Genomic DNA, 26,772 nt, shown 5'->3' with positions numbered 1-26,772 from the left:
AAAGCCCGCCGACCGTCATTTTACCCCTTTCCCTTTCCAATAGAGATCAAGGCCGCTATGGCAAAAGTGAAGCAAACGCCAACTGATGGCCCAGCGAGCCCGTCGCACCAGCTGCACCGTGATCACAAAAGCGCTTCGACAGGTCCTCTTCGTCGTCCCGCGCCGCCATGGGAGCACGTACGCCATGAATGGCGCACGCTCTGCTGCAGCATTCCGAGAGCGGACTCGAACTGCACCTTGCTTCAAAGCAGAAACACAGAAAGGATTCAAAGGTGCTACCTCCTTGAACCTTGGAAGTCCTTCAACGCCATCGGCGGCGTAAAGTCTCCCGTTCGCGTGAGCGGCGGAGTAGCCTGTTGTTCGTGCCCTGGTGTACACTCGAGCCAGCGGCCGTCGAACGTGGTCGGACCTTACGGTATCGCCACTCCGTTGGGCTGCTCTTGCTTGACCGAGATACCAAGGGTGCTGGCGACGCATTTGGATGACACATCCTTGCCCATGTATTTTTTCAATATTGTGTCAAAGTCTTTCTCTCCGACAACAGGGCCGCTGCCGGAACATTTGGCCTTCTTGGTGAGCTCGGAGCAGAGACCATCCAAGTCAAACTCGCCGCTCTGCGCCTTGGGGCAATCTTGCAATTTCTCCCTGCATGCGTGCGTTAATACTCCGTCGGAGGCAGCAAGACCTTGAGAGTGAACGTACCAAATTTGGTTGCAGTTCATGTTCTTCGGCGGGTGATCATCCACCGAGTTCTGCTGGGCGTCGATTTCGTCAATGAGATTCTTCTTGGGCATCATTGAGGCGGGTGCTGTGTTGTAGGGCGTCACGAAATCAGCATTGAAGGCATCGTTGAAAAATTCGTCGAGGTTCGGGTTGGAGAGAATGTTGTCTTGTGGCTCACGATAGTCGCCGAAGAGTTGTGGATCGAAGTGACCTCCGTTCTGGTTCGCCAACCAGTCAAAGCTGGGACTTGCAATGTCCACGGCGGTGAACTGCGTGGCGGCATTCTGCTCCTCGCCAATCGTCGTGAGCGTCTCCAGTGGTTTGAAGGCCATGGGAGACTGGTTCGAAGACTCGGGCGAGGTGCCGCAAGAAGAGCTAGGACCGGCGTTGGAGTTTGACGACGCAGATGGGGAGCTGATGGCGCCTCCGAGGCTCGCGTTTCCAGAATCCAGACTTATCCTCGAGCCTGTCCTGTAGGAGTTGCTCATGGACGGAGTGAAGATGCCGGAAAAGGTGGGCAGGCCATCATGAACAGAAGGTTGGACAGGCGCAGGGGATTTGGCACCGGTGCTCTGGGCGCTCAGCAGTTGTCCATTCGGCTGAGGGCTGATAGGTTGAGAGGGGGTCGACTGCTTGTTGGACGGCGGACCGGGTAGACTTCCGAACTTGGGGAACTCGAACTGGAAGTTGACGTCGCTTAGGTTGACGAGGGCAGCGTTTCCGAAAGGGACCTTTTCCCTCGGGACCGTGGTCTTGTTCATGCTAGACATGACCGACAGCCTCTGCTTGTAGAGGCCCAGCTCGGCAGTGATGCTGTCAACCTGAGCGCGCAGCTTTGAATTTTCATGGTTCGTGGCCGCCGACTCCTTCTCCAACTCCTCCACCTTGGTCTCGAGGTCTTTGAGATGCTTTTCTTTCCGCTCTCGGAAGGCCCGCTGCGCAGCCCGATTCTGGGCCTTGCGCTTCTACAGTTTCCACAAGTCAGCACGGGGCGACGGGAGCAAGGCGGGGGAGCGACGTACCGAGGTTGGCTCGGACGTGAGGGGCTTCCGGCCAGGTTTCTTGGGAACCTTGTCGGTGCTCTCATGGCGTTTGGAATCGTTTCCCGGAGCGGAGCCGTCGTCCTCATCGTCGGGATGACCCCTCTTCTCGCTAGACTCGTTCTCGGTCGAGTCGGATTGGGCGGTGTCGGGTATGTCCCCGATCATGCTGGGTTGATCGGCGCTGGCAAAGGAAAAGTCAAAGGTGGAATCGCCAAATTCGTACTCGTAGCTGTTGTCGAGATAGGGACTCTCGTTGAGGGCACCACTGTCCATGGGCCGCATTGGAGAGCTCTTGAACGAGTTGGGGGACAGAGCGAGTGTGTTCTGGGTGGGAGACGCAGGATTCTGCTGGTTGTTGGTGTTGAGAGCAGCAAAGAGAAGGTTCTGCTGGTGCGGGGTCAAGAAGAAGTTGGGTGGCAGGGAGCCCCCTCCATCACCTGCGGAAGCCATGGGGATGTATGCGGATGACGGTTCGGAGACAGGGCCGCGAGCAGGACAAGAAGAGACACGGAGGAGGGAGAAAAGAAAGGAAGATGAGACGAGGAGGCGGAGCGGCGAGCCGTCCAAGTACGTAAGCGGGTTCAGCACCGAAAGAGAGCTGTGGATCGCACGTGAATGCCAATGCCGTGCGAGGTCCAGCCAGAAACCAGAGCGGAGGCGGTTCGATCAAGGAAATGGGAAACGTAGCCACGGGTGGCCCAGGGATCTGTGTTCGCCGTGACGGGAAAGCGAGCAAAGGCAAGCACAGCAAGTCAAACAGTGACTGCGGTTTGATGCCGCCGTGATGGGCGAGGCTGCGATTGCGCGAGGGGCCGAGACGAGGTGCTGACGTACGGCAGACGATGCCGGCGGGGGGTTGGACGGGGGTTGATGGGATAGGGTTGCAGGAGAGAAACGAGGCTCGCTGCCTGGGCGACGATCAGGAAGACGTCTTCTAGTTGATTCCGTCTCCACCGGAAAAGGGCTAAAACGACGTGTGCAGGGGAATGGAAAATGCTTGACGGCGTGCGTGCTCGAGTGTAGGACGAGCACTCGGAAGGCAGGCGAGAGGAGCGTCAGCGCGCGTGTGGCAAGAGATGGGTCGCATTTGTAAGCCGAGGCGGGGCGATTTTTGATGCAGAGCGCCTCAGGTGGTGTCGGCCGTTTGAGACGAGGTTGTGCCACGGGGTGGAGACACATCGTCCGATAGACGTCATCCATTGGTCTACGCATCTGGACGACGATGGCATGGGTGGAGGAACAGGTTGCGGCATGTACTCCGTAGCGTACGTGAGTACGGAGTACGGAGTAAGTACTCGCAAGTGCGGCTTGCTTAGTGGGACAGTGGTGGTACAGTACATGTACTCCGTGCAGAACAACCAGTAATTGGGTGTAGGTATACGGAGTACTGAGTACGGAGTACATGGGTGGAGTACATGAGCAGTATGGTACTGACAGCACTGAGGTCAGTAATTACAACTAAGTACACCTTACTTAGGTACTTAAGTACACCTACTAAGTACTAAGTAGGTAGTGTTTGTACACGGTCGTCAAATACTTGCAGCGTAGCGGTGCTACACCACACAAGAGCAAGTACAAGTAATATGGCATATTTACGGTACGAGTAATACTCCGTATTTGAGCACCATTGACTTACTGCACGTGCCCATTACAGTAATACATGTATGGAGTACTTCGTCCTTGACCAACAGTACACCGACAAGTACGGAGCATGGAACACAAGTACAAGTACGGAGTACTGCGCATCTACTTACTGAAGATCAAACAATAAGTACTTGCACTCCTTACATGTACAAGTCGTTATGTACTGGTATCCGTACGGTGCAAAATTAAGTGTGAATACATGATGCTCTCCGTTCTCGTACTTACAGTCTGGATACCTGCTGCTACACCAAACATTTGCCCAACCTACTCGCTTCCCTATTGAAAGCTGCCGCGCATCTGATGAGCAGTTGCGTTTTTCCTTCATCCCCTGCGATGGTCCGATGCCGCCAGTTGACTGCCGTACTGCCACAGGCGGACGAGCTGAAGACAGGAGGAGCGCCCTTCGGATAGATAGCTTTACCGAGGCGGCCTAGATTCCGGCCTCATCCGACGCTAACATGCCGAAGTCTTCCGGGCCTGCACGTTGGCACCGTGGGTACTTTGACGGCGATAGTGTCGTGTGCATAGTATCTTGGTACCGTTGGTGCCTTTTCCGTTATCTCCGGCGCTGTAAGCAGGGCCCCCACCCGAATCTAACCGCCACCGATGACGGTCACAGGTTGATTTTCTCGCAAAATTCACTCGGGCGAATTGCTGGGATAACCCGACCAAGCGTTTGGTTTGAATGCCATGCACGTCAACGTGGCTGAACACACAACCCATGTGCCAAATGCGCGTCAGCCCAGTTTTCCACTTTGTTTCACAACTACATGTACCACACTACCCTACCTTGCCCCGTCGAGCGACACGTCGCCAGTCGCTGCCATTGTGAGGAGCCAGGGCAGATACTCCTTTGAGATGCAGCGATTGAACCTTATATCTGCTCAAGGTCGGTCAGCCAAGGTGACGCAGCATCCATGTACGGAGTAGCGAAGCCGAAACAAGCGCAAAAGTTGTTTCATTCCCGCTGAAAATTGGTTAAACATCCTGACGACCGACCAACCCAAGTGAACGATCTCGCCCTCGTGGACAAACTATCAATGCGACAGAAGAGAATTTGGAGCACAGAAGAGCCTGACGTACGTAAGCGCCGATTCAAGCACGATTCCGTAGAACAATTGTAAAATCCTATGTGCATGCAGATTGTACGGGGCAGTGCGCTGTGTCAACTGACCGACGTGGGCATCGTTGCCTACGATGTACAAGTTGGTCGATCACGAGTGTCAAACGCGACCCATCCCAGGAACGCTTAGTTTGGAGTTTGGGACTGATATATTTACTCAGCATCGTTCCTATACTTTACTCGGCATCGTCTCTATAGGTAGATATCCACATCCACATCGAAAAAGCTTAACCGTGCCGACATCATGCTAGTCGCCGCCCGTAGCACAGTAGAGCAGCCGTCGAACCATCTATTTAATTCTTAACGTATTGCTTGTGAACTTCAGCCTTGCTGTTGTGGCCGCTCTCCTCCAGCTTGTCACCAACAGCGTCCTTGGCAGCCGAAAGTCTATAAAAATGTTAGTGTCTGCCTTGCCATGTGTGGTGTGCAACTACAACTGAATCTGGGATTCGTACCGAGTGCTAACGTCGACGTTACCGTCCTTGGCGACCTGCTTGTTTGCCTCCTTGCTGGCTCCAGATGCAGCGCCCTGGATGGTTTCAGAGACGTAGTTCACGGCTTGCTTGGCGGTCTCCATTGTGATTGTTTGTGAGAGCGATGGTTGAAGGGGTAAAAGAAATGTCAACTCGAATTGAAGTTATACTTGTGATTGTGCCGATTGCAATTGCTTGTGATGAATGATTGCGATGATGATGGGTTGGATTGTATGACGGTTGTTAATAATGAGCCGTGATGGGAGCGGACGTGTATCACTTTATATACACGAAATGAGGGCATCGCGAAAGCTGGCCTCGTTGAGAATTTTGTATCGATTTCCGCAAGAGCATGGAATTCGATCGATTTCCATGGCGAGAATCAAGCAACGAGGAGCCAACTACGTCATGATGGTGGGTCCCACAGCGGCACAGGTGGGGCATTTGGTAGGGTAGGACTTCGATGACGACATTAGCCAAGACCACCTTCCTGAAACTTGCATGCCAGTTCTCGATCGACGCAATCCCTGTGCAGGCGATGGAAAGGATATATCCGCTAGCCTGCATCGTTGCGCTCTGAGTGGCCTGTAAAGCCCAGTCGAGGCTTGTCAGCGACTCGAATTGTCCGTTTGAGATGTATGCGATGACGGCATTCCGCGACGATGCGGCCTGGGCCGGCGATTGACACTCGCCAGTGTCCTTTATGGGATCGCCAAGATTCATCCACATGCTGCACCTCCACTCGCTATTGCTACGAACTGGCTCGTGGCGGGAATCGTATCGAAATGCGTAGAACATTCGCAAAAACTCGATGGCAGATTCTGCGGATGTGGATGGGCTGTGGATGTTTACTTCGATGTGACTGGTTCGAGAGGTACTGTTGTCCCCCAGGACTGTAAGACCTTGTTTTCTTGCGACTACTGGCAGGCCTTGATAATGTGGTATGGCTTGCTTTTCCATGATGTGGGGTGGTCGTAACACGTTTTATATGTTTGTTCGTGTGTTGTATCGGTGCTCTCTGACCAGGCACAAGCAACGAGGACAATAGGGCGACCTCCTCACCAAGGCGTTGGCACTGTTGGCTTAGTCAACGGCGAACGACTCTGCGGCTGTCAACATCCTTGCTAAAGCGACCAGTATGTGCTGTTGGTCAGATAGTTGACGGTGAAATGAGGACAACTCTCCTGAACCTGTGTTCAGTTGACGCACCTCTGTTCACATGGGACAGCCTGGTATGTAGTTCGTGGGGCGACAAACAACTCTTCAACGGACGATGGACATTCGGCTCGTCTCTGTACGAGCCGTAATGCGGTGAGGTGAGGCCATGGCTGCTTCGAGATGGGTGCCACGCATAGGATATTCATCCAGGGCGACATCGTTCAAGGCAGGTACAGTATCCAATCACGCATTGTTGGGTAGAGCCCCGTGACGTTGAGGCCACCCTGCGGACCGGAGATGTGCAGAGCATGGACGGAAGCAGGCGGTTTATGAGCTGCGCCGGTGTAGTGTTGCATGTACGTGCCATAATGCAATGCATATGTAGAGGTGACCTAGGCGAATAAATTGGAGTGGTTCATCCATCATTACGAGATGTGAGATTTTGACATGATGATGGCAATGAGTCGGTGTTTTTCGGGCTGTTGCACACTCCCGCAGTATTGCTGTACATGAACGGTGTAAATCTCTGCTAGCCCCCTCTGGTTCAGTGTGCTGGCACTGAAGCAGCTGTGCTGGGGATCAAGCATTTGTGCTGGCGCTGAAGCAGCTGTTCCAGCACTGAAACAGGAGTGCTGGCGCTGAAGCAGCCTTGCCGGCGCTGAAGCAGCTGTGCTGGCGCTGAACCAGGCCGCTTCAGGGAACGCGAGACACCCTTCCACGTGCTGTCGCGGGGCAGCAACCCATCAATGAAGCCACTGACTGGCAGATTACGGCGAGAGGCGGTTCGGTCGGTGAAGAGTAAGGAACTGCGATGTGTTTACCCCGCGCCCCGTTGTGCGAACGCTCCTCTGTGCACACGATGGAGTGAACACCATCCGTCACAGATCGGTCACAAGGTATTGCCCGCAGCACGCCACGGGAGCTCGCAACATGTCTTGCATGCCGTTCACTCCAAGGACGGGCCGACACTCCGAGGGCAACAACTTTGCAACATCATCACGATTGTCCAGCTGTTCAGGACAAGCCTTGCCTTTTCTTTTTTGCCCCCGTGACAGACCGCGAGACATTGGACCATGCCGAAGTGATGCCGGGTGAAAGTCGATGACTCGATTGTGGAATGCAGATTGTGTATTGGCTACACCGTGACGGACTTCCGGGCACGTACCTGCTGTGCATGGCATGAATGCGGCAACAATTGCTATTCGGGACCGCCTAGAAGTGCTCTGATGCAGTTGCTCGCCGAGGTTACGAGAAGGCGCCCTCGAACATTGCGCTGCATTCTGCTTGCGACTCAGCTTCCGCGTCCACCCAAGCATTTGCATCGAATGATGCAGCATTTTCGAACGAGGTCTGTCATCGCCTGGAAAATCTGCATCCGCTTCACAACACGTTTGTCGTCATGAGCATGGAGGGAAGTGCGGCGCTGACTTGCACATTAGCATGCCTGCACTTACCGCCACGGTAAATATCGAGCACGGCGTCGACGACGATGAGATAATTATGTGTGGCGCTTGGCTTCCCCAGCAACGACCTACTCGAACTGGAACATGCCATCTGGAATCTGGGGGCAAACCTCCGAGGTTGCCGGTCTGCCGTGGGAGAAGAGTAAGAATACTTGGATTCTAGGAGCGCGGTAGAGGCCTGAGAGATGGAATATGCGAATGCACACACTCTTGTCACAAATGCTTTGGACAGTGGTTTGCCACTTCCAGCCGAATGCATTCACTTTCAGGCCGAAATGAACTTGTCGCCGTCAACGTGAGTACGGAGTAGATGCCAAGGCATTGTTGACGCACCCGAAGGTTGACATTGGCGAAAGGGGTACGTTGAGGAAGTAATTCTGTACGAACCCAGGCACGTGGCGCTGAACTTGGCCATTGTTTGCCACAGACGGCATGCCACTAGTCGGTTCATAATGATAAGTACGGTAATAATATTCGTTCGCATCCATCGCATGCAACACACCTGTTTTCCAGATGCGTGTTCAAAGGGATAGACACGTGACATGATGCCCATGTACGGAGTACTTGGAGGGGGCCGTTCAGGACCTACTGTAGGCAGGGGTGCTCCGTAAAGCGCTATTACAGTACTTGCACATCTACTCCGTACGGTTATTCCGTACAAGTTACTAATACTTGTCTTTCAGGGACGATTTATGTACTAAGCAAGTACTTATTGCGGAGCACTCCGTGCAGAGTGCAAGTACCCTGTACGCGCTATGCGTGGAGTGCGGTACCGAGCCACCGCACACCACCTGCTAGTAACGTGACGTTTGCGGTAAAGCGCTTCAAGCAGCCACAGACGAGGCCGACACATGCTGGGGCGAACATGACCTCAACACCAACGACTGCACGAAACAGCACATCAATCAGCGAGCGGCTGACGGAAACCAAAATCAAAGATTGTTAGGTTCCCAGCAACTATACCCAATCGATGGATCTCACGTACGATCATATCCAGGTGGAAGCCTACTCCGCCGACCGGACGGAGTCGACCGGAACGCCAAAGCCAGGGGAGCAATCGTCGCTGAACGACGACATCCAGGACGCCTACAAGGCCATCTCGTCAAGCCCGTGGGGACTGAAGATCGGAGACTTCCTGGGCAATGTCGTAAAACAGGTACCCCGGCCGATGCCCACCCCAGTCCTTGGACAAAGTCTGACGTGCCAATCCATAGGGTGAATCGGTCTACACGCAAGCCCAAAAAGAGCTTGCCGAGGTCTCCGGGGATGCCAGCAAAGGCCTCACGGATTTGCGCGAAACCATACTGAACCAGACGCGCTCTCTCTCAATCAACCGAGACGCCGAAAGGGAGACGACGGATGGCGACGACGCCCAGTCGACACCGACCCAAGGAAAGCACCCCTCATCCGAGGATGCCACCCAGCATTCCGAGACCGTGCTCGCCCGCCTTCGGTCCGAGGCGGCGAAGCGACTCAAAGATTTGCAGCGCGCCGAGGATGCCGCAGACGAAGCGCTTCTGCGTTTCGGCACCAACATGCGCGACTTCCTCCGGGATGCCATCGCCATCGCACCCCCGGACCACTCTGACGAGGGAAGCACCGTCCTCTTCGAAAGCACGGATGCCCAGGGGAAGCGTGTCATTCACGCCTCGCGCTTCGACGCGCAGCTGCACGTCATCCACACCTCGCCCGAGAGCTTCACGAGGGACCCATCCGGAGACGAGTTTGAGACGTGGGCAAAGGACTTTGACGTCGACAAGAAGACGGGGGACATCAGCAACGACTTGGCCCAGTACCCCGAGCTGCAGACGACCATGGAAAAGGTTGTGCCGGAGCAGATTCCCTATGCCGACTTCTGGAAGCGCTATTACTACCTCCGACACACCATCGAGACGGCCGAGAACCGGCGGCGCGATCTTCTCAACGGTGAGTTTGACGACCCTTGACCGCGACTCCGCGCCGGCGGGCGACCAGATGTGTGTGCTGACCGCTCTCGACGAAGCTGCCAAAGCCGAGGACGAAGTGGCCTGGGACGATTCGGATGACGACGCCACCAAGAGTGACGTTGAGTCGACCCGAAAGGCAGCAACGCCTTCCTCGTCGAATACCGTCGAACCGCCCGAGCAGAAGCAGTCGACGGCAGCCGAGTCGCGCAAGTCCAACGACGAAAAGTCGCAGGCGGATAGCGAGGCGAGCTACGATGTCGTCGGCGAGGCGTCGGGAGAGACGAGCCGGGGACCGGATAGCCCGAAGGAGCTTAAGAAGGACGATGACAGCGACGATGATTGGGAGTGAGGCCCTAGTTCTATCCTTCCTCCTTCACTCTAGTCGTTTCCCCCTTGTCTGCTGGCGCGCGTTCTTGGGCAGCTCGGCGTTTGGCCTGTCATCATTGACTATTGCAAGAAGTCCATCTTTTGCTCCTGCATTTGGGTATCCTTGTACATTGAGTATTCCAGTATGCATCCAATCCCTCACATTCCCTCATTTTCTCTTCGTCACCATGGTGAACCCATCCTCGTCCACCTGCGGCCCGGGCTTCTTCTCCTTTGCCGCAGACACCAAGGCGGGCGCGTCGCCCATCTCGACATCTGCACCTGCCCCTTGGTCGTCGTCGTCGACGTCGTCTTCGTCGTCGTTTGAATCATCCGATTCCCAGTCGGTGTCTTGGTCTGCATCCTCGGCCTTTTTGAACATCTGATCCACCTTGTTGCCCTTGCGGTTCGAGAACCGTTCCCTGAGCACGTTCACCTCGTCAAACTGCCCAGCTGCACACTGGGTCCGTGCTCGGATAATCTGACCAGCCACCTCGGCGCCAGAGTCGTCGTCGACGTTGACGTCGAACTCGTCAATCATGACCTGCAGCAATACCGTCTCTACCTCCTCCTGATCCGGCTCGGGGGCTGCAGTGGCCGGTGGGCCTTGGGGTGGCGCATCGGTGAATTCGGGGAATAGATCGGATACGGCGCCAGCGAACCAGTCTCGCTTGTCGGCCGAGTCGGGGCCTCCCCAGCCGTTTTGCACGGACAGCGTCAAGGCGGGCCAGAGATGGAGGGCATAGGCGATGCCCTGTTCAAAGTTGGACTGGCGGATTGCTAGAAAATCAATACATTAGAGGGAGTCCGCTGAGTATGAATTTTGTCAGCGCCGATACATACCAGCCGACAACAGTTGCGCTGGCTCTGATGGTGCCGTCATTTTTCGAACTGTATGGCGGGGTTGATTCTGGAGGGGAAACCGTAGAGTGCCAACGATGTCATGTCGCAAATTTTTTGGTGTTTCACCGAGCAACGGGGGTCTTCCCGCTACGCATTCACAGGCCAGTATCAATATTCGCACGAACTAGGACCCGTTACAGCTAGCTCGGAGCCTGTGGTACTCCATTCATGTACATGTACAAGTGTTTATGTACTTGCTACTCCGTACAGTGCTTACTTACAGTATGAGTACTTAAGTACTTACCTACATACTTACAAATTGTACTGGGCTTATTAAGTATACACTTTATACAGTACATTATACTCTAGTCTGGCGATCGCCGAGATACAATTTCGGCGTAGCGTACTTGCGCAGCACTCCGAACATGTACAACTACAGTAGTGATACACTGTAAAAGCTACCTAGTAGGTATGAGTACTTACAGTACACCATTGTAGACCTACAGTAATATTTGATCTTTTACTCCGTACATTATCCGCTCTTGTACGGAGTACTTACGCAGTAAGAACATGCTTGTCGACCTCCCCGCCAATGTTGAAACACGCCGGATTAGGAAGTCCATCATGAAGCTCGTGGGAATCGCTCAAACTGTCCCGCGAATAGAAGGCCACTTTCTCTATGCACTACACAAATCTCTCGTCATCCATTTGTATCATATATACGGCATGGAGCACGTTTGCTGGGTGATACCACAATGAAGAAACTCAGTACTGCGTCCGTCTCGCTGGCCGTTACGCCGACCGTCGTGACCACCCTGTTCTCACATGCAAGTCTCACAATCTCCAGCACTTGGATCGGCCACGTTGTGACTTGTGATTCCTGGACTGACGAGACGAAATCACAGTACCTCCACAGAAAGCATTTCAGAGAGCAACCGACGGCCCACCTGTCGTACGATCAAGGGTTACATCTGATCCGCTCGTTTCTCGAGTTCGCCTCACACCATACCGTCGAGGAACTCCAGGCGTTTACCTCGCAATCGGTGCCGTGCCCGCAATGGGTCAAGGCTGACGAGGCCGTCGTTTCCGACGAGCAGCTCACCCGATCGGCCGATCTTCTCCAGGCCCACCTTGGGCCTGATGGCATCCGTCAAGTTGGCGGCAAGGGTTGGTGGCAGTGGAGGAAGCCCAAGTCATCGCTGCAGGCCGAGTGGATCGAGATGCGATCGGACGCCAACGAGCGGAAGAAGACGGGCGATGCGGGAAAACGCGTCATGATGTACATACATGGTGGCGCCTATTTCTTCGGAAGCGTGGACGAGCATCGGTACCAGATGCAGCGGCACGCCCGCAAGCTCAAGGCAAGAGTCTTCGCCCCCAAGTACCGGCTCGCACCGCAGTTCCCATTCCCTTGCGGCCTGCAGGATTGTCTGGCGGCCTACCTTCACCTCCTGCAAACCCAACACCCGAGCACCATTGTCCTCGCCGGCGATTCGGCCGGCGGCGGCATGGTCGTCTCGCTTCTCTGCGTCTTGCGCGACCAGGGCGTTCCTCTCCCCGCCGGCGCCATTCTCATCAGTCCCTGGGTCGACTTGACGCACTCTTTTCCCAGCCTGTCGGCCGATGCTCCCCTGGACTACATACCTCAGTCGGGCTTCCATCATAAGCCATCGCGAGCGTGGCCACCGCTCGACGACGCAGCCATTGCCCAGCTTCGAGAGGAGGCTGCGAAAAGGAAGCTAGGTGTTGATGCCAAGAAGCCTGCCGGCGCCGACACGGTCGAAAAACGGCAACTGCCGTCCATTGCGACGAGTGAGAAGACGGTTGAAGTGAAAGGCGACAACGGCGAGATGAAGTCGGATACCGAAGGGCACCTTTCCATCATGATGGACGGCGAGCTCGTCACCATCAAAGATCAGATACATGTTCGTGGGACGACCCCTCCCGGATGCAGCATGTCATTAACGGCTCCAGATGTACACTACGAACGCTCTCCTCACGCACCCGCTGGTCAGCCCCGTGATGCAACCGACTCTCGGCGGATTGCCGCCGGTGCTCGTCATGGTCGGCGGTGGCGAGATTTTGCGTGACGAGCAAATTTTTCTGGCCCATAAGTTTGCGAACCCTGCCAAGTATGCTCCGTCAGCCGATATCATGACGGATCGAGGGCGAGAGCTTCTCCAAAAGTACTGTCCGACCGACGTTCAACTTCAAGTCTGGGACGGCCTATGCCATGTAGCCCCGACACTCAGCTTCACCCGACCCGCAAAGTACATGTTTCGCTCCGTTTCCCAGTTCGGCGCCTGGGCCTTTGCTCGAGCGCAGAAGACGGGAATCGAGATCATGGATGACGACGCCATATCCGTCATTTCGACCGAATCGGACACCGACATTTCGGCGGCGAAGCAGGGAAAACAAAAGTCTTCCGTGCCAGCTCAAGTGGGAAAAGCGGGCGATCCTCTACCACCGTTCCGGAAGCACATGATTCGGCAAAGAGTCACGCGCCATGGCATGACTCTTCCTCTTGCACCGGAGTCGGACCTTCCCGGCTGCTGCATGGAGTCGGCCTCTGTCTGCGTCATCAAGGAAGAGCCGGTCAAGAAATGGATGGCGATGAAGCGGCAGTGGGATGACAATTATTCCTCCGCCACGGCCAAGGTGCACCGGAAGATTGTCAAAGATCTCACCATCGGGCTGCGGGAGCTGTATCCCGATGAGCATCCGCCGCCGACCGCGTTGGCCGGTAGAGTGCGGATCGAGTCCGAGCTGGCCGTGGGAAAGAACAAGAGGAGTCTCGGCTTAGCATTTTGGTCGCTTCTGGGTTCCAAGCACGACGAGGCTACCGTCGAGCGAGAAAAGCAGGCAGGTCGAGAGCCAGACGTCCTGGCGGTAACAGGTGACGAGGGGCAAGGCGCAAGGCCCTTTGCCGACATCGAGGCACAGAAGCCTGCGTTGGCATCGGCCGATGCCGAAAGTCAAAATCACTCCGAGTGTCGGACCGTGATTGAGGAACAGCCGACTGATGGAGACGTTGACGAAACGCCCATCGCCGCCCTCCTAGCCGAGCGCCGCGCCAGGGAGGACTCTGGCGTCGGCCTCGGCCCCAACTACGTACCCAAGACCGGCGTAGCAGGGAAGCGACCGATACTGGACGGCATTGCCCTGCCGTTTAGCCTGAAGAAGGACGCGGAAACGGCGAGCATGCTGACGCTGAACTCGGCCGTGAGCCCGGGGCCGAACTCACCCCCGATGACCCCTCTGGGGCCGCAGTTCCATGTCACGGGACCACTGAAGGCTGAAGCAGCCGTCAAGACGGAGCAGGAGCAGCGGGAGAAGCCGGCAGTGCTACCAGAGGTGCCGACGATCGTCGCGCCGGACTCTGTCACCGAGCGAGATGATGAATCGAGATCCAACACGGGCCCTACACATCCGGCAGCTTCCTGGGAGGCCTCTGGGACCGCCAGTTGGTGGCCCTTTGCGCCGTAGGCTCATCCCCCTATCCACCAAATCTCGTCAAATATTTAGGATGACGTAGATGTATATTGGACCGGGGCACAATGTGGTTTTTTGAGAGTCATAATCTAGAACATCAAGGATAGAAGGGTTGATAGATAGGCGCAATGTTTGAATATACTGCTTTTACGGTCACCGAAACGCGCTCGTTGATGTGATGCGAACCGTACACTTACATTTCAATTACCCATCATTTGCTAGTCGTGTTATTCAATGGAGGCGGACTCCGCATCGATCGGACGAGGCCTCACACTCACACACGCAGTGGCAAAAAGTGGCCAATGTAGGATGACAGGATACGTTTACATCGGGTGGTGCGAAGAATCGGTGGACAATTATGCGTCCTGTTGAGCAGTGCTTCGCAAACGCGTTCCCATCGCAGTGTATTCGCTTGCGTAAATCGATTACCGGCTTGGCTGATATGCCATTCTAACACACATATCGTCATACATGTTGGTACATGGCAGGGTATGTACAATCGCGGCCGAGGTCCCCATGTTCCGTCGCGCAAGTTCGCATCATCACCAGAGTACACAAACCGAACGGGTCGGGCTGGCTTGTCCACTCGCAGAGCATCCGCAGCGTTATCGCCCCGATTCTCAGTCCACGCCATTGAACCGCTTCCACTGCTCAACATAAAAGTAGGGGTCCTGGGGGCCCTTTTCCAAGCCCTTGTAATCGCCCGGCTGCAACCTAATCTGCCGGCTCACAAACGGCGTGAGCTAGGGGTGTGGGCGGCCAGTTAGCTGTTGGTCGATGATGACGATGCAGTACACCCAGGAAGCAGCGTAGGTACCTTGAAGTCTTTGAGGTCTGGGACGACGTACGTCCGCACCTTGTTCCACTCGATTGTGTATCCTCCGTATTTTGTGTGGCGACCCATGGAGCCGGTTCGATTGCCCTTGTAGAAGCCCTTGCCGACATCTTTTGTTGTGAGCTTCAGGTGGCGGTAGCGCCCAACGGAGAGGGCTTGGGTTGGTCTCATGGCTGGCCGACTGGCTGTCACGTTGACCCAGGCTGCCGGAGGACGAGGCGATACTCGGTTCGAAGTATGCGTTTGGTGGTTGAAGGCCCAGGCTGGAAGCGTTTTGTGCCGTCGAGCTGGTGGTCATGGATGGAGTTGGGGCAGTTGGAAATTTGGCGCTGTACTCTGTACGGCGGCCTGCGTTGTTCCGATCCGGGAGCGACGGGCTATTACCGACAGATACCCACACACCAACTTAGGGTGTAGATTAAGTAAGTACTTAGGCAATATTACTGTTCACTGCTAACAGGGTTACGGCGAACGGGTAGTAGTACGGAGTACCTGCCAGAGTACTCCGTCCAGTAATAATGCCTTGTACTATTAGTGAGCACCTAGCACTGAAGCGCTGCAGCGGGTGGATTCCGAGTCATTCGACCAGAAGCAGTCCCGCAGCTCCTCGATCAGCTCCCGATGACGAGACTCCGCGTGTCGTGTCTCCAATACTCGCATGTGCACCACGACGAGCGACGAGCACATGACTGTCACTCTGAACGCCATACAGAATCACCACAGCTACCGATCGCCGGCCGCTCGTCCTATCCTTACGAGGCGGCCTAGCAGGGAGCTGTGCTAACGTCTCGGATTCGCGTCAACAAATTGCGTTTGCTGTGATACTTGCAGTACTCCTTGCGACTCCAACAAGTGCCAGTCCTCAAATCGCAGCGTATGCCTCTGCGGTACGGACGCTCATACGATGGATGGCTATCCCGTCGGAAGCTTGGATCACAATGCCCCGCTGCTCATTGCCTCGGGTCTGAACGAGACACCGCCTGACGCCCCCTTCGACTTCGACGGCGATGACGAGAGTGACAATCAATGCCTTCTGGTCAAGTCGGACCTGCCGCTTCTGAGACGCAGGGAAGCAGACGTTCTGCAGGCGTATTTTGGAGAGATCAACGCCCGCAGAACGGCTTGCACAAGCTTTTCCCGTGACGAGCCCTATCGCTTTCGCATCAGAGCTCTTGGCAGGGTACGTGCCCGTCGTGTCGATACCATCCATCGCATTTGCTGACCTTTGCAGTCGTTTCTCCTTCCCTCTCGTCGCGCCAAGCTGCCCGAGTTGGTTGAGCAGCCCGAGTCGACGCCGATCCTGCACTCCCCGTTTTCTCCCCTGTCTCCCGTCTCGAAGCTGTACCCAGACGGATTGATCAACTCGCAGTGGATTAGAAAGCATCAAGAGCTCGTGCCCTGTATTTATGCTTGCTTTTACAACCTGAGCAAGGATGACCAACTAGGAACCGAAATCGGTGAGTTCAAAAGAAAGCTGACCGCATCTGGATACAAGACGCGCCTGGTCATCATTTTCATGGGCACGGAAGATGATGATTCGGCTCGATCTGATTCTGTACAGGATCAGTTGGAGTCGGTTCGGAGGAGCGCAGGCCTCGACCCCAAATCCATCTTCTACATCCCAGTTCAGGAATCCCCGGCCGAGCTAAGGCGTGTCATGGACAGCATCCTGTCTGCCTGGTTCGGCACTGCAATCGACTACTACCGTGACCTGGGCAGGCATGCTAGGAAAAAGCGTTCCCGGGGCATCACCCCTAGGCCAACGGTCCCTCCGACCTCTGGCACCTCGCGCACCCTTTCCCTCCCGGATTGGAACTTTCGCTACGATTTCAAGGCCGCCGTTTTCGCTTCCTTTCGTCAGGAGGCCGATGCCGCCATCAGATCGTTCGAGCAGGCGTACGAAATACTGCTAGGCTCCGACCTTCTGGACTTGATGCCCAGCTGGAGCACTCGCTGGAACGAGGCGCGGCAGCTGTCGGATATCATCACCATCCGCTGTCTCCGAATTCAGCTCTGGGTGGGAAACACGACTTTGGCCGTAAGGCGATGGCAGAGTCATCGAGAACGCATCGGCGATTTCGTCGACCGCCGGGGCCAGGGGACGAATACCTACGGATGGCAAGCTTGGGAGGCGCGCTGGGCAACGGTGATGGCCGAGCTCGTTGAAGGGGTCCCAGCCCTCATCCCTCCCACGCTGTTCTTGCCGGCCGAGAAGGCGGTGCTAGGCGAGCGGCTGAAGCCCTGGGAGCTTCTTCACCATGCAGGGTACTGGCATCGAATGGCTGCGCGCCACATGGCTTCCCGAAGAACGTTGGCGCATGCGATGCCGGACGAGGATCGCGTCGCGCCCGACGCACAATCGTTGCAGCCGTATGGCCTCGACACATACATGTGCCCGGCGCCGCATCAAGAATATCCGCTGACCGGGGAGGGGGTCAATTACTCTCGGCTCGTCGTCGACTGTCTCATGGCCGCTCGCTCCCAGTTCCAAGCATACGGCCAACCTCGGCTGACGGCCGAGATATCTATTGAATGCGCGAGAGAGTTGGCCTCGATGGAGTCATGGGAGGAGGCAATGACCCTGCTGCAGCCGATGTGGGCCGACGGGTCGTTTCGATCGGAGGAGTGGCTTCGTGCGTCTGAAGATCTCTGCTGGATCATGAGGAGTGCGGCAGTGGCGACGGGGCGGGCTGATGTCGTCGTCTCCATCGACTGGGAACTGTTGCACAGGAGTAAGTGGCAAGGTCAACCCCTGTGAATGACGCGTCTGACGGTTTGTCAGGATTCCCGAAGCGACCTCAGTGGCACTATGACCTTGGAAAATCTCTGGATGGCGTCAAGGCCGACAACAAGCCCGTCGTCCACCTGACGGATGACTCTGTGCCGTCCTTTGTCTCTGCGAGCTTTGTGTTCCGCCACAAGGAGAGCAAGGCTGGCGAGATGTGCACAGCGCAGGTGGCGCTGACCTCGGAAGCTCACCCAGGCTCCCCCCCCGTCACGTTGTCGTCCATGACAGTCCAGTTCGAAGGCAGCATCAAGCCCATTACGATCGAGCACGAAGCCTTCAAAGGAAATGAAACGACAGACAGCGGTACGCTCATCAGCGCGCTCAACCTCGACGAGAGGTTTCCCGAAGACTCGGATGGCGAACTGCCGTCCGAGATCAGAGGCCGGACCGACTTGTCGTTGCGCCCGGGTCAGATACGAGTGCTCGAAATGGCCATTCCGCTCCGAGAGGCCGGCGTTGCCGAGGCGGCTTCTGTGACGCTCTCGTATCGAAGCGAGGCGTTCGACCTCGACTACATTCACAAGTTTCGGGAAACCGATCGGCCAGTCGGCTGGTTTGTCGACGGTTCGAGGCAGGCTCGTCGGCCTCGGGTTGACGCGCACATGCTGCAAATCCAACCGCGGCCACCGAAGATGCACATCGGTCTCGTGGATGCTCGAGAGCAGTATTACAAAGACGAGGCGGTGCACCTGCAGGTCGAGTTTCGCAACGACGAGGACGAGGCGGCAAACGTCAAACTCGACGTGCACATGTTTGGCAGACTGTTGCCCTCCTTTCAAGTCGTCGCAAATGGCGATGAACATGCGGCAGAGGGCGGCGAAGCAGAATCCCGCACGCGAACGATTCCTCTAGGTCGCTTGGCCAAAGGTGCATCCCTCGAGGTTCCGATTCGGATCGACAAGTCAGACACGCCGGTCGTATACGAGTTGCACATTCGAGCAACGTACCACTTGGAGTCGGACGCGGCAACCCCCATCATTCAAGTGCTACCGTTGCCGGTGAACGTGGTGGCCCCGTTCGAGGCAAACTACGACCTCGTTCCGCGCCTTCACCAGGACCCGTGGCCGAGCCTGTTCGATCCGGAAGGGCTGCAGGAAGTGGACGAGGGACTGGCGACGCACGCTCGCGGGTTTGCGCAGAAGTGGTGCCTGCTATGCCATTACGCATCGTTTGCGACGGAGGAGCTCCGGGTGACGGAGACGGATCTGAGGATCCTCTCGTCCGGCGAGGCACGTTGCAGCATCGTCGACAGGCCAGAGATGGCCGAGGGCGGCCTTGTCGCGGCGCCGAAGACGATGCACGAGGCGCGCTTCGACTTGGTCGCGCAAAAGCTGCGGCTAGATGACCGTCACCCGGTGACGCTAGACCTCGACTTCGTCATCAAGTGGCAGCGCCGAACGGCGGCTGGCGACGGTGCGGTCAACACCACCACGATGCCAGCGGGCCAGTATCTCGTTCTGGGAACGGAGCCGCGGGTGCTCGCATCGGTGCTGCACGCGCCGCCGGAAGCATGGCCGAGCCTAATGCACGTGGACTTGACGATCGAGAACCCATCGCATCACTTTCTCACATTCGGCCTGACGATGGACCCGAGCGACACGTTTGCCTTTTCAGGCACGAAGCAGACGACGATGCATCTGCTGCCCATGTCGCGGCGGACGACGAGGTACCGGCTCCTGCCGCTCGTTACGGGCACCTACCTGCGGCCGGGGTTGGTGGTTCGGGATAAATACTTTCAGAAGATTCTCCGCATCATCCCCACCGAAGGCATGAAGATTGACAAGGACGGGCTGCTCATATGGGTGCCTGGGGATTCGCCCGAGGGGAGTGATGCCGATGTGAGTGACGAAGCAGAAACGTGAGGCTCGACGAGAACGACGGCAGTTGGCGACGGCGATGCTGCCGCTGGCGGACATGACGCTGGACAAGCTGGCGATGGACATGGAAATGCAAAGGGACCATCTCGCGCAAGTCATACGGGCCACGTCGAGCTCTCGATGTGCTGGGTCGGGACTTGGGCGCAGCAGGTGGAGATGTCTACTCCTAGAAATGGCCGCATCAATGAACTGGATGGACCTGTCCTCCTCGCATCTGCTTCGCATCTCCAACTCTCGTCTTGTTGCCAGGATCTCCCGGCCGACGGCGGATTGCACGACGGCGGCGCAGAGGCACTTCGAAGATGGTGCCGATGGCTCGTCGTACGACAGAGCATAACAAGCCATTGAGCTCTGTTCCATGTGCTTGCTTGTGTGCGTGCCCGGTTGGTCTGAAGTTATGGCGTGATGTTGAACCTATCAATTGCAGACGGCAGGTTCATTCATCCTCTCGTCATCAAATGAAGGTTATGGTTCCTTCGGGCTGGCATGATGGCACCCATGCCCATTCACGTTACGGCACGATTGCTGCTGTGGCAAGGTGCCATACTTCTCGGAGGAACGATGAGTAGATGGGCCAATGTTGAAAGTATAAAGTAATGTCGGATTACTTCCACATGGGACAGGAAAAGGAAGATGAATAATGTTGGCTCGTCACCATCGGTGCCATGTTTGGAATTCGACGATGGCCCCTGGATTTCGATTCGACTCGATATCCGACTTGCTGTGGTCCCTGGAGTCAGTACCGCATCAAAGTCAGTAATAATAATCAGTAACAATACGGTTCGGCAAAGGAGCCGCGCTCTTGCGTATGCATAATGCCAGCCAAATATTGATTTCCTATCTGCCCAGATGCTGTAGAATGGCGTCGAGCATTTGCACCGTACATGACACGGAAATGCCAGTACTTGGACGGATATGTAAGCAATGAATGCGAAGTAAAATAACGGTCAATAATAGAAATCCCAAACGTCAGTCGCTCACGCATGTACTGTACTTACTGCACTCGAGTGATTACTTTTTCTGTCCCTGTTTGCCGCATACTTACCGGAGTACTTACATATACTGTAAGTACTAAATTGCTACGGAGTCCATTGTTCGGAGGACAAGTACTTAGGTACACGCACATAGTGTACTTACTTGCTGTACTTATGTTTGTACCTGCTCGTACACATGCTGTACAGTATTACCAGTGTTTTAAGTACTCCGTACTTACATGGAATACACCTTCACATTAAGCGGAAATACATGTACATTAAGTACATGCATGTACGGATACGGAGTAAGTACTTATTACTTAATTAATTTCCGTCACCATACTCTGTAAGTATGGAGTACCGTATGTCCTTGATCGCTGTTCAAGTATCATCTCCACTACATCGTGATAAGAGAGTGTGCAAGTACGTAAGTACTTGTTCTAGAAGTTGGTGCAGGTACGTTTTGCCCCCCTCGGTACCTTTTCATTCTTACTCAAGCATGTCGCAGTAGCTTCAGACCAAGAGAACCAGAGAGCTGATCGCATCGGCGAGCTGCCCATGGCTGAGCTTGTCGGAAATATGTTTGATCGTTTTCCGCAATCAAGTCAAAGGCGAGGGCGGCTCGCAGCATGCCCCCGCATGGAGATCTCCTTCCGAGGCATCCATCCTTTCGTACAGGTCTCAGTGCAGCCACATTTGAATGTTTTGGTACGTACGGAGTACTTAGTGTTAAGTACTGTATTAGAAGTACTTACTGTATAGCACTTGCAGCACCTAGGGTACTTGTTACCTCTAACCTAAGTACCTACTTACATATTGTATGTGCAGTACCTTATCCGTACGGAGTGCTTAATACTGTATACTTACAGTAGTCCGTACATGCACTTACAGTAGACACATGAACAAGTATGGAGTGCACCTACTGGGTGTACAGTGCACCAAACGCTGTCCGAGTATTGTACACTGTGCTTTCTCGCAGGTCCACGTGCAGCAAGGTGTGCTATCTACTCCGTACCTCTACCTATAACTGGCAGCACTATGGCGCAGTACGCAGTACGGTAGTGGGTGAACTGACGCCGACAAACGAAGACGAAAAGCCACTGTGACTTAGTACCGACGGCTCCGGAGGTACAGGTACATGCTCCATTCCAGCGATTGACAGGTACGGAGCTCCAGGCGCCGACTGTCCAATGTCTCACCACGCTGTGCTCACCCTTCTGTTCCCGTACCTCTTGCATCATCGTTAACACTGCTACCAACGTATTCGCTCCCGACTCGAACCTGCTCCTTCATCCACATCCTGCATCTCCATCGTTCACACTCTCAACCCATACCCACGACGCACGCTCCGAGCTCCCCAGAATCCATCATGTCCTCTGCCGCCGCCATCATCGGCTCGACCGGCCTCGTCGGCTCCCACATCCTCACGACGCTCCTCGAAGGCAACGCGTACAAGCCCATCCAGACCATCACCCGCCGCGCGCCAAAGTCGACTTCGGCGAAGCTCGAGGCCGTCGTCGACGCCGACACGTCCCGGTGGGCGGCCCTCCTCGCCGCCCTCTCGCCGAGTCCCACCACCGCCTTCTCCGCCCTTGGCACGACGCGGGCGGCGGCGGGCAGCATCGAGAACCAGTGGAAGATCGACCACGACCTCAACATTGAGCTTGCCACGGCGGCCAAGAAGGCTGGCGTCAAGACCTTCGTCTTCATCTCCAGCGGCGGCACGCGCGGCCTCCTCTCGGGCTTCGCACCCTATGCCAAGATGAAGAACGGAGTCGAGGATGCGGTCAAGGGCCTCGGCTTCGACCACGCCGTCATCCTGAAGCCCGGCGTGATCCTGGGCGACCGCGAGCAGAAGAGGACGGGCGAGGGGATCGCGCAGACCATTGCCCGCGGCCTCGGCAAGGCCGGTCAAGGCATCCAGGACATGGTTGGTCAGGATGCCGAAGTCATCGCCCGCGCCGCCGTCCGCGCCGTCGAGCTCGTCGACCAGGGCAAGGCCCCGAGCGCCTATTGGGTCATCGAGGCCAAGGAAATCGTCAAGCTCGGCCGCGCCGAGTGGTCGTCGAAGCCAGCCGCTGCGGACCCTGCGACGACTGCGGCGGCACCCGAGCCCGCGGCGGCACCCACGACGGCGGCACCCACGACAGTGGCACCCACGACAGCGGCACCCACGACGGCGGCACCCGCACCAGAGGCACCCACATCCGCGCAGTGAGACGACGGCGTGATACGAGCGAGCCCTTGAGCCAGACATTGACCGCGCCGTGAGCTCGCTGTCTCGCCTCGCAAACCTGGTGCTGGATTTCTTTCAAATTGCATGCTATTTTGATTTGACGTCGCACTCTAAACCTGGCGCCTGCGGAGGATGGGCCATACGGAATGCGAGAACACGCACATGTGTTTGTCACCACGCCCATGCACGTACACGCTACTTCACGAGATGGAGATGAGCATCCTCGTTATCGTCTTGTGCTGTATTCTGCGTCGGCTGGCGAGTCTCGAGTTTCCGGGTGTCTCGCGACTTGACTGCGTTCGAGAGGAGGGATGTTGTTATGGCGTTAAAATGATGGCGTTGGCGATGGATGGGAGATATGGCCGTTGACCACCGAATCCGAGTACTTAGATATAATCGCACCGAATGCAATGTCTATCTTGTCGTTATCCCGAGTCGTTCGTGTTCGTGATTCGCAGTTGGTTGAATGCACGAGTAAGAGCAAGCCTGATTGAGGTCGGAGCTCCCACAGCCCCGCTGACGCCTTAGGCCTCTTGTCTATCCAAGCAATGGCTGCCCCGCCAAATCGACACCCCAGATTCGCAGCGAGTCGGTCAGATCGAGTCAACGACGCACATTCAAGACCTCGCATCCCGCTACTCCTGCGAGGCCCATCCCTTCGTGATAGCCTTCACCATGACCGCCTCACGCCCCGCCATCGTCGGCCCTGACGCCGGCCCGGAGACACCCTACCCGCTGCGGATGGAAGGTCGCGTCATCGCCGGTTTCGGCCGTGGCTCGAAAGAGGTCCGTCTTTCCTCGAAGCCTCTGTCGCCCGTCCGGGTGCCCGAGCACTCACACCGCTTGAGAGACTCCCCTCCTTAAAGCTAACTTGCTTCTCTCTCTTTCCAAAGCTCGGCATCCCAACTGCCAACCTTCCAGTCGACACGGCCAGCACGCCCTGGATCGCCGATGCAAGATCAGGCGTCTACTTCGGCTACGCATCACTCGCCCTTCCGGCATCCCACCCCGACCAACTCCCGTCGTCCGCATCGGCACCGACCCCTGCTGTTGTCTTTCCCATGGTCATGTCCATCGGCTACAACCCCTTCTACAAGAACACGGTACGCAGCGCTGAAGTTCACCTCCTTCATCGCTTCAAAGCCGACTTCTACGACTGTCACATGCGTCTGCTCCTCCTCGGCTTCATCCGTGAGGAAAAGGACTACAAGAGCATCGACGCCCTCGTCGATGACATCAAGTTCGACTGCGACGTCGCCCGGAAGAGCTTGGCCCGCGAGGCCTGGACGGAGAAGGCGTCCGTCGATGACGCTTGGTGGCTCGAGGCCCGGTTGTGAGGAATGCGAGGGCGGAAGGCGGCGAGAACGGATCGCGGCAGCACCCCCGGAGTGTATTCCGAGGACCTCGCGAGCCCGAAAATTGCATAAACGGTATATACATAGAGTCACGGGTCTAGATGGAGCTCAACAGAAAACTGCCCGCGGCCTGCTTGTGCAGCGCGCCATCCACTATGTGCGGATACCTTGGAGCCCGTCATGCGCAACCCCGACCGACGGGCGCGACGGCGGATGAAACCTCCTCCCTGGTGTCATCCCATCGCCATCGCATTAGCCCAGGATGCGACGTAACATCAACCTCGTCCGACGGAAAGCCGTTCAGGAGACGGTCTAGACGGCGAGCTGTTGAGGTCCCTGGTTGGGATAATATCTCGGTAGGAACTAGGCGAGACCCATGTCAGCGCGATTTTTGAGGCACAGTCATGCTCGCTCGCCCTCCACTCACGTTCATGATGATCATCATGGGAATGTCAAACACGTCCCGCTTGATGGTCCAGCAGTAGGTGCAGTTGACCTTGCCGTCCTTGGCAATGCGCGAGATGCCGTGCTCGCCGTCGATCCGCGTGACCCGGCTGCTCAGGATGCTCGTCTTGGCGTCCTTCCGCGACGTTCGCGCCTTGCCGTCCAACTCGTCCTGCGTTCGGTACTTGAGCAGGCTGCAGCTCCGCTGCACCTTTCCGCGGCTGTCCTCGAACGCGAGCTGGGCAAAGTCGCGGTAGAACTGAACGACGCTATCGTCGTCGAGCAGTTCGGCGAGGAAGACGGGTTGGGGCCGATCGCCGCCGCCGCCGCCCTCTCTCGTTTCCGCCGTCGAATCTCCCGTCCGCGCGGCAGAGTCGCCGTCGACGGATCCGCCGTTGGATGCCGGACGCGCGTGCGCGTTGCGGTTGGGCTCCTTGCCGAGGAGCACCTCCTTCGTCCATCGGGTCAGCGCCGTGAACTCCTTGTTGACCGCCGCCACTTCCCCCGAGCGCCGGCAGACGATGGTCGGCGCGCAGCTGTGCTGGAGGAAGTCGTCAAACTCGACCAGCGTCCGCTGGAAGCACTTCTCCATGAATACGAGGTCCTCGCGCGTCAGATCCTTGGTGCAGGAGATGAACGACGGCCGGATCTCGCCGAGGGAGCGAGCGATGAGCAGCAGCTTGTTCAGGGGCAGTCGGTGCTTGATGACCGAGATCATGTTGTGGAAGCCGGCCGTGTACGGATACGGCTCCTTGACGCTCGCGTAGACGGCGGCCGAGTCTCGCTGCCTCTTGCCGAGCATCTGATGCATCAGCCTGTCCTGCCTCGGCTTCATCGTTGAGGCAGCCACGTTGGGTAGACCGCCGAAGGGGCCGGTGCCCGGTGATGCGTCGAGCGTCGCATCGAGCGTCGCTTGCGGGCTTGCCGTCGCGTCCGTGCTGGGGCTCGCAAGGCTCGTCGGTCCGGCCGCTATGGCGTATGCGTGCGGAAGGCCATGCTGCAGGTTATCCTGCGTGTAGAAGTTGGACGTCGAGTCGACGCCGCCGAAGAAGTCGCTGCCCATGATGGCGTCGTACGCAGGCGTCGCCCCGTTGGAGAACATGGCCGCGTAGTTGGCGTCGGCCGTCTGGGACATGTTGTCGCACGGCGGCGTTTCCGCGCCCAGCGCCATCTTGTTGAGAATGCCAAACTCCCAACCGGCGTACTGGCTTCCGAAGTTGAGGCCCTCGAGGTCGAAGTTGTACAAGGCCGGGTTGCTGGGGTCGAACAGAGCGCTCAGGTCCATCGTGTTTCCCGGGAGCATCGTCATGCTCTGCGCCCCCGCCGCCGGCGCCTGGTAGGAGGTCGATACGGAGACGGGGGAGGCTTGGGGGTTGAACGGCAGGCTGTCGGGCATGCCAACCTGGGCCTGGCTCCCGGCCGGGTAGATGGGGAAGGACGGCGTCGCGGTGCGAGGCAGAAAGGTGGGCGGCGTCACGGCCGGCACTGCGGCGTCCGAGTGCGAGTGAGACGACGCCTGGCGCGGACTGATCGGCCTCGCCCGGATGTTGTTGTAGCTGGGGCCGAGGACGGGTCCGAGAGCGTCCTCGGGCGCGTCGTGGAGATACTTGGCCTTCTTCCGCACGCCATCCTGACAGCCGGTGGCGAGGCCGCGCTTGACGCAGCGTTTGCACGGTCGTTCATCTCCTGAACGGGCGGCATCATGTTAGACAGTGTCGCGTCGTCGGATGACGATCCGAGGGAGTTGGGTGGCTGGCTCGCTTACCGCACGTGAGATGGGCTCTCTGGCAGGCGTAGCACGCCCTCCGGGCCTTCTTCCTCCTCGGCCGCAGGGGGTCCTTGGCGTCGTACTTGTTGGATTGACCGGGCATGTTGGCGCCTTCTTCGTTCACGGGTGCTTCCGCCTCGTCTCCGTTGTCGGACATTTGATCCGAAACCTCTGGGCTGTTCTCTTCCATGTCGTCCGGCATCATGGCAGAGTCTTGTTTA

The 26,772-nt window shown here is 56.8% G+C and overlaps 10 protein-coding genes across 10 annotated transcripts; 5 read left to right on the top strand and 5 right to left on the bottom strand.

The window, feature by feature from the left end:
• Window positions 1-410: 410 nt before the first annotated feature.
• On the bottom strand, window positions 411-2,216 carry DCS_06932 (AP-1-like protein; the record flags this gene model as incomplete). Its single annotated transcript, XM_040804219.1, has 3 exons — window positions 411-645; window positions 703-1,688; window positions 1,746-2,216. The coding sequence occupies 3 exons, from the start codon at window positions 2,214-2,216 to the stop codon at window positions 411-413; spliced, it is 1,692 nt and encodes a 563-aa protein (XP_040654323.1).
• Window positions 2,217-4,826: 2,610 nt separating this feature from the next.
• Window positions 4,827-5,110, bottom strand: DCS_06931 (glucose-repressible protein; the record flags this gene model as incomplete). Its single annotated transcript, XM_040804218.1, has 2 exons — window positions 4,827-4,920; window positions 4,989-5,110. The coding sequence occupies 2 exons, from the start codon at window positions 5,108-5,110 to the stop codon at window positions 4,827-4,829; spliced, it is 216 nt and encodes a 71-aa protein (XP_040654322.1).
• A 3,487-nt stretch (window positions 5,111-8,597) lies between these two features.
• Window positions 8,598-9,922, top strand: DCS_06930 (uncharacterized protein; the record flags this gene model as incomplete). The annotated part of the gene is made up of 3 exons (XM_040804217.1): window positions 8,598-8,783; window positions 8,842-9,553; window positions 9,630-9,922. 3 exons carry the CDS (start codon window positions 8,598-8,600, stop codon window positions 9,920-9,922), a joined length of 1,191 nt encoding a protein of 396 aa, XP_040654321.1.
• Window positions 9,923-10,108: 186 nt separating this feature from the next.
• Window positions 10,109-10,822, bottom strand: DCS_06929 (pre-rRNA-processing protein TSR2; the record flags this gene model as incomplete). Its single annotated transcript, XM_040804216.1, has 2 exons — window positions 10,109-10,719; window positions 10,783-10,822. The coding sequence occupies 2 exons, from the start codon at window positions 10,820-10,822 to the stop codon at window positions 10,109-10,111; spliced, it is 651 nt and encodes a 216-aa protein (XP_040654320.1).
• A 715-nt stretch (window positions 10,823-11,537) lies between these two features.
• Window positions 11,538-14,268, top strand: DCS_06928 (acetyl-hydrolase; the record flags this gene model as incomplete). The annotated part of the gene is made up of 2 exons (XM_040804215.1): window positions 11,538-12,707; window positions 12,757-14,268. 2 exons carry the CDS (start codon window positions 11,538-11,540, stop codon window positions 14,266-14,268), a joined length of 2,682 nt encoding a protein of 893 aa, XP_040654319.1.
• Window positions 14,269-14,894: 626 nt separating this feature from the next.
• On the bottom strand, window positions 14,895-15,280 carry DCS_06927 (uncharacterized protein; the record flags this gene model as incomplete). The annotated part of the gene is made up of 2 exons (XM_040804214.1): window positions 14,895-15,017; window positions 15,092-15,280. The coding sequence occupies 2 exons, from the start codon at window positions 15,278-15,280 to the stop codon at window positions 14,895-14,897; spliced, it is 312 nt and encodes a 103-aa protein (XP_040654318.1).
• A 733-nt stretch (window positions 15,281-16,013) lies between these two features.
• DCS_06926 (uncharacterized protein) lies at window positions 16,014-20,111 on the top strand (the record flags this gene model as incomplete). The annotated part of the gene is made up of 4 exons (XM_040804213.1): window positions 16,014-16,289; window positions 16,341-17,841; window positions 17,892-19,735; window positions 19,782-20,111. 4 exons carry the CDS (start codon window positions 16,014-16,016, stop codon window positions 20,109-20,111), a joined length of 3,951 nt encoding a protein of 1,316 aa, XP_040654317.1.
• A 2,006-nt stretch (window positions 20,112-22,117) lies between these two features.
• DCS_06925 (uncharacterized protein) lies at window positions 22,118-22,966 on the top strand (the record flags this gene model as incomplete). Its single annotated transcript, XM_040804212.1, has 1 exon — window positions 22,118-22,966. One exon carries the CDS (start codon window positions 22,118-22,120, stop codon window positions 22,964-22,966), a length of 849 nt encoding a protein of 282 aa, XP_040654316.1.
• Window positions 22,967-23,659: 693 nt separating this feature from the next.
• DCS_06924 (Riboflavin kinase) lies at window positions 23,660-24,321 on the top strand (the record flags this gene model as incomplete). Its single annotated transcript, XM_040804211.1, has 2 exons — window positions 23,660-23,770; window positions 23,878-24,321. The coding sequence occupies 2 exons, from the start codon at window positions 23,660-23,662 to the stop codon at window positions 24,319-24,321; spliced, it is 555 nt and encodes a 184-aa protein (XP_040654315.1).
• Window positions 24,322-24,651: 330 nt separating this feature from the next.
• On the bottom strand, window positions 24,652-26,756 carry DCS_06923 (C6 finger domain protein; the record flags this gene model as incomplete). Its single annotated transcript, XM_040804210.1, has 3 exons — window positions 24,652-24,702; window positions 24,767-26,469; window positions 26,549-26,756. 3 exons carry the CDS (start codon window positions 26,754-26,756, stop codon window positions 24,652-24,654), a joined length of 1,962 nt encoding a protein of 653 aa, XP_040654314.1.
• Window positions 26,757-26,772: the final 16 nt, after the last annotated feature.

Source organism: Drechmeria coniospora, chromosome 03 (genome assembly GCF_001625195.1).
Source record: "Drechmeria coniospora strain ARSEF 6962 chromosome 03, whole genome shotgun sequence".
NCBI lineage: Eukaryota > Fungi > Ascomycota > Sordariomycetes > Hypocreales > Ophiocordycipitaceae > Drechmeria > Drechmeria coniospora.
Note: the sequence above shows the minus strand (reverse complement) of the source record. Positions and strands in the feature narration are given on the sequence as shown.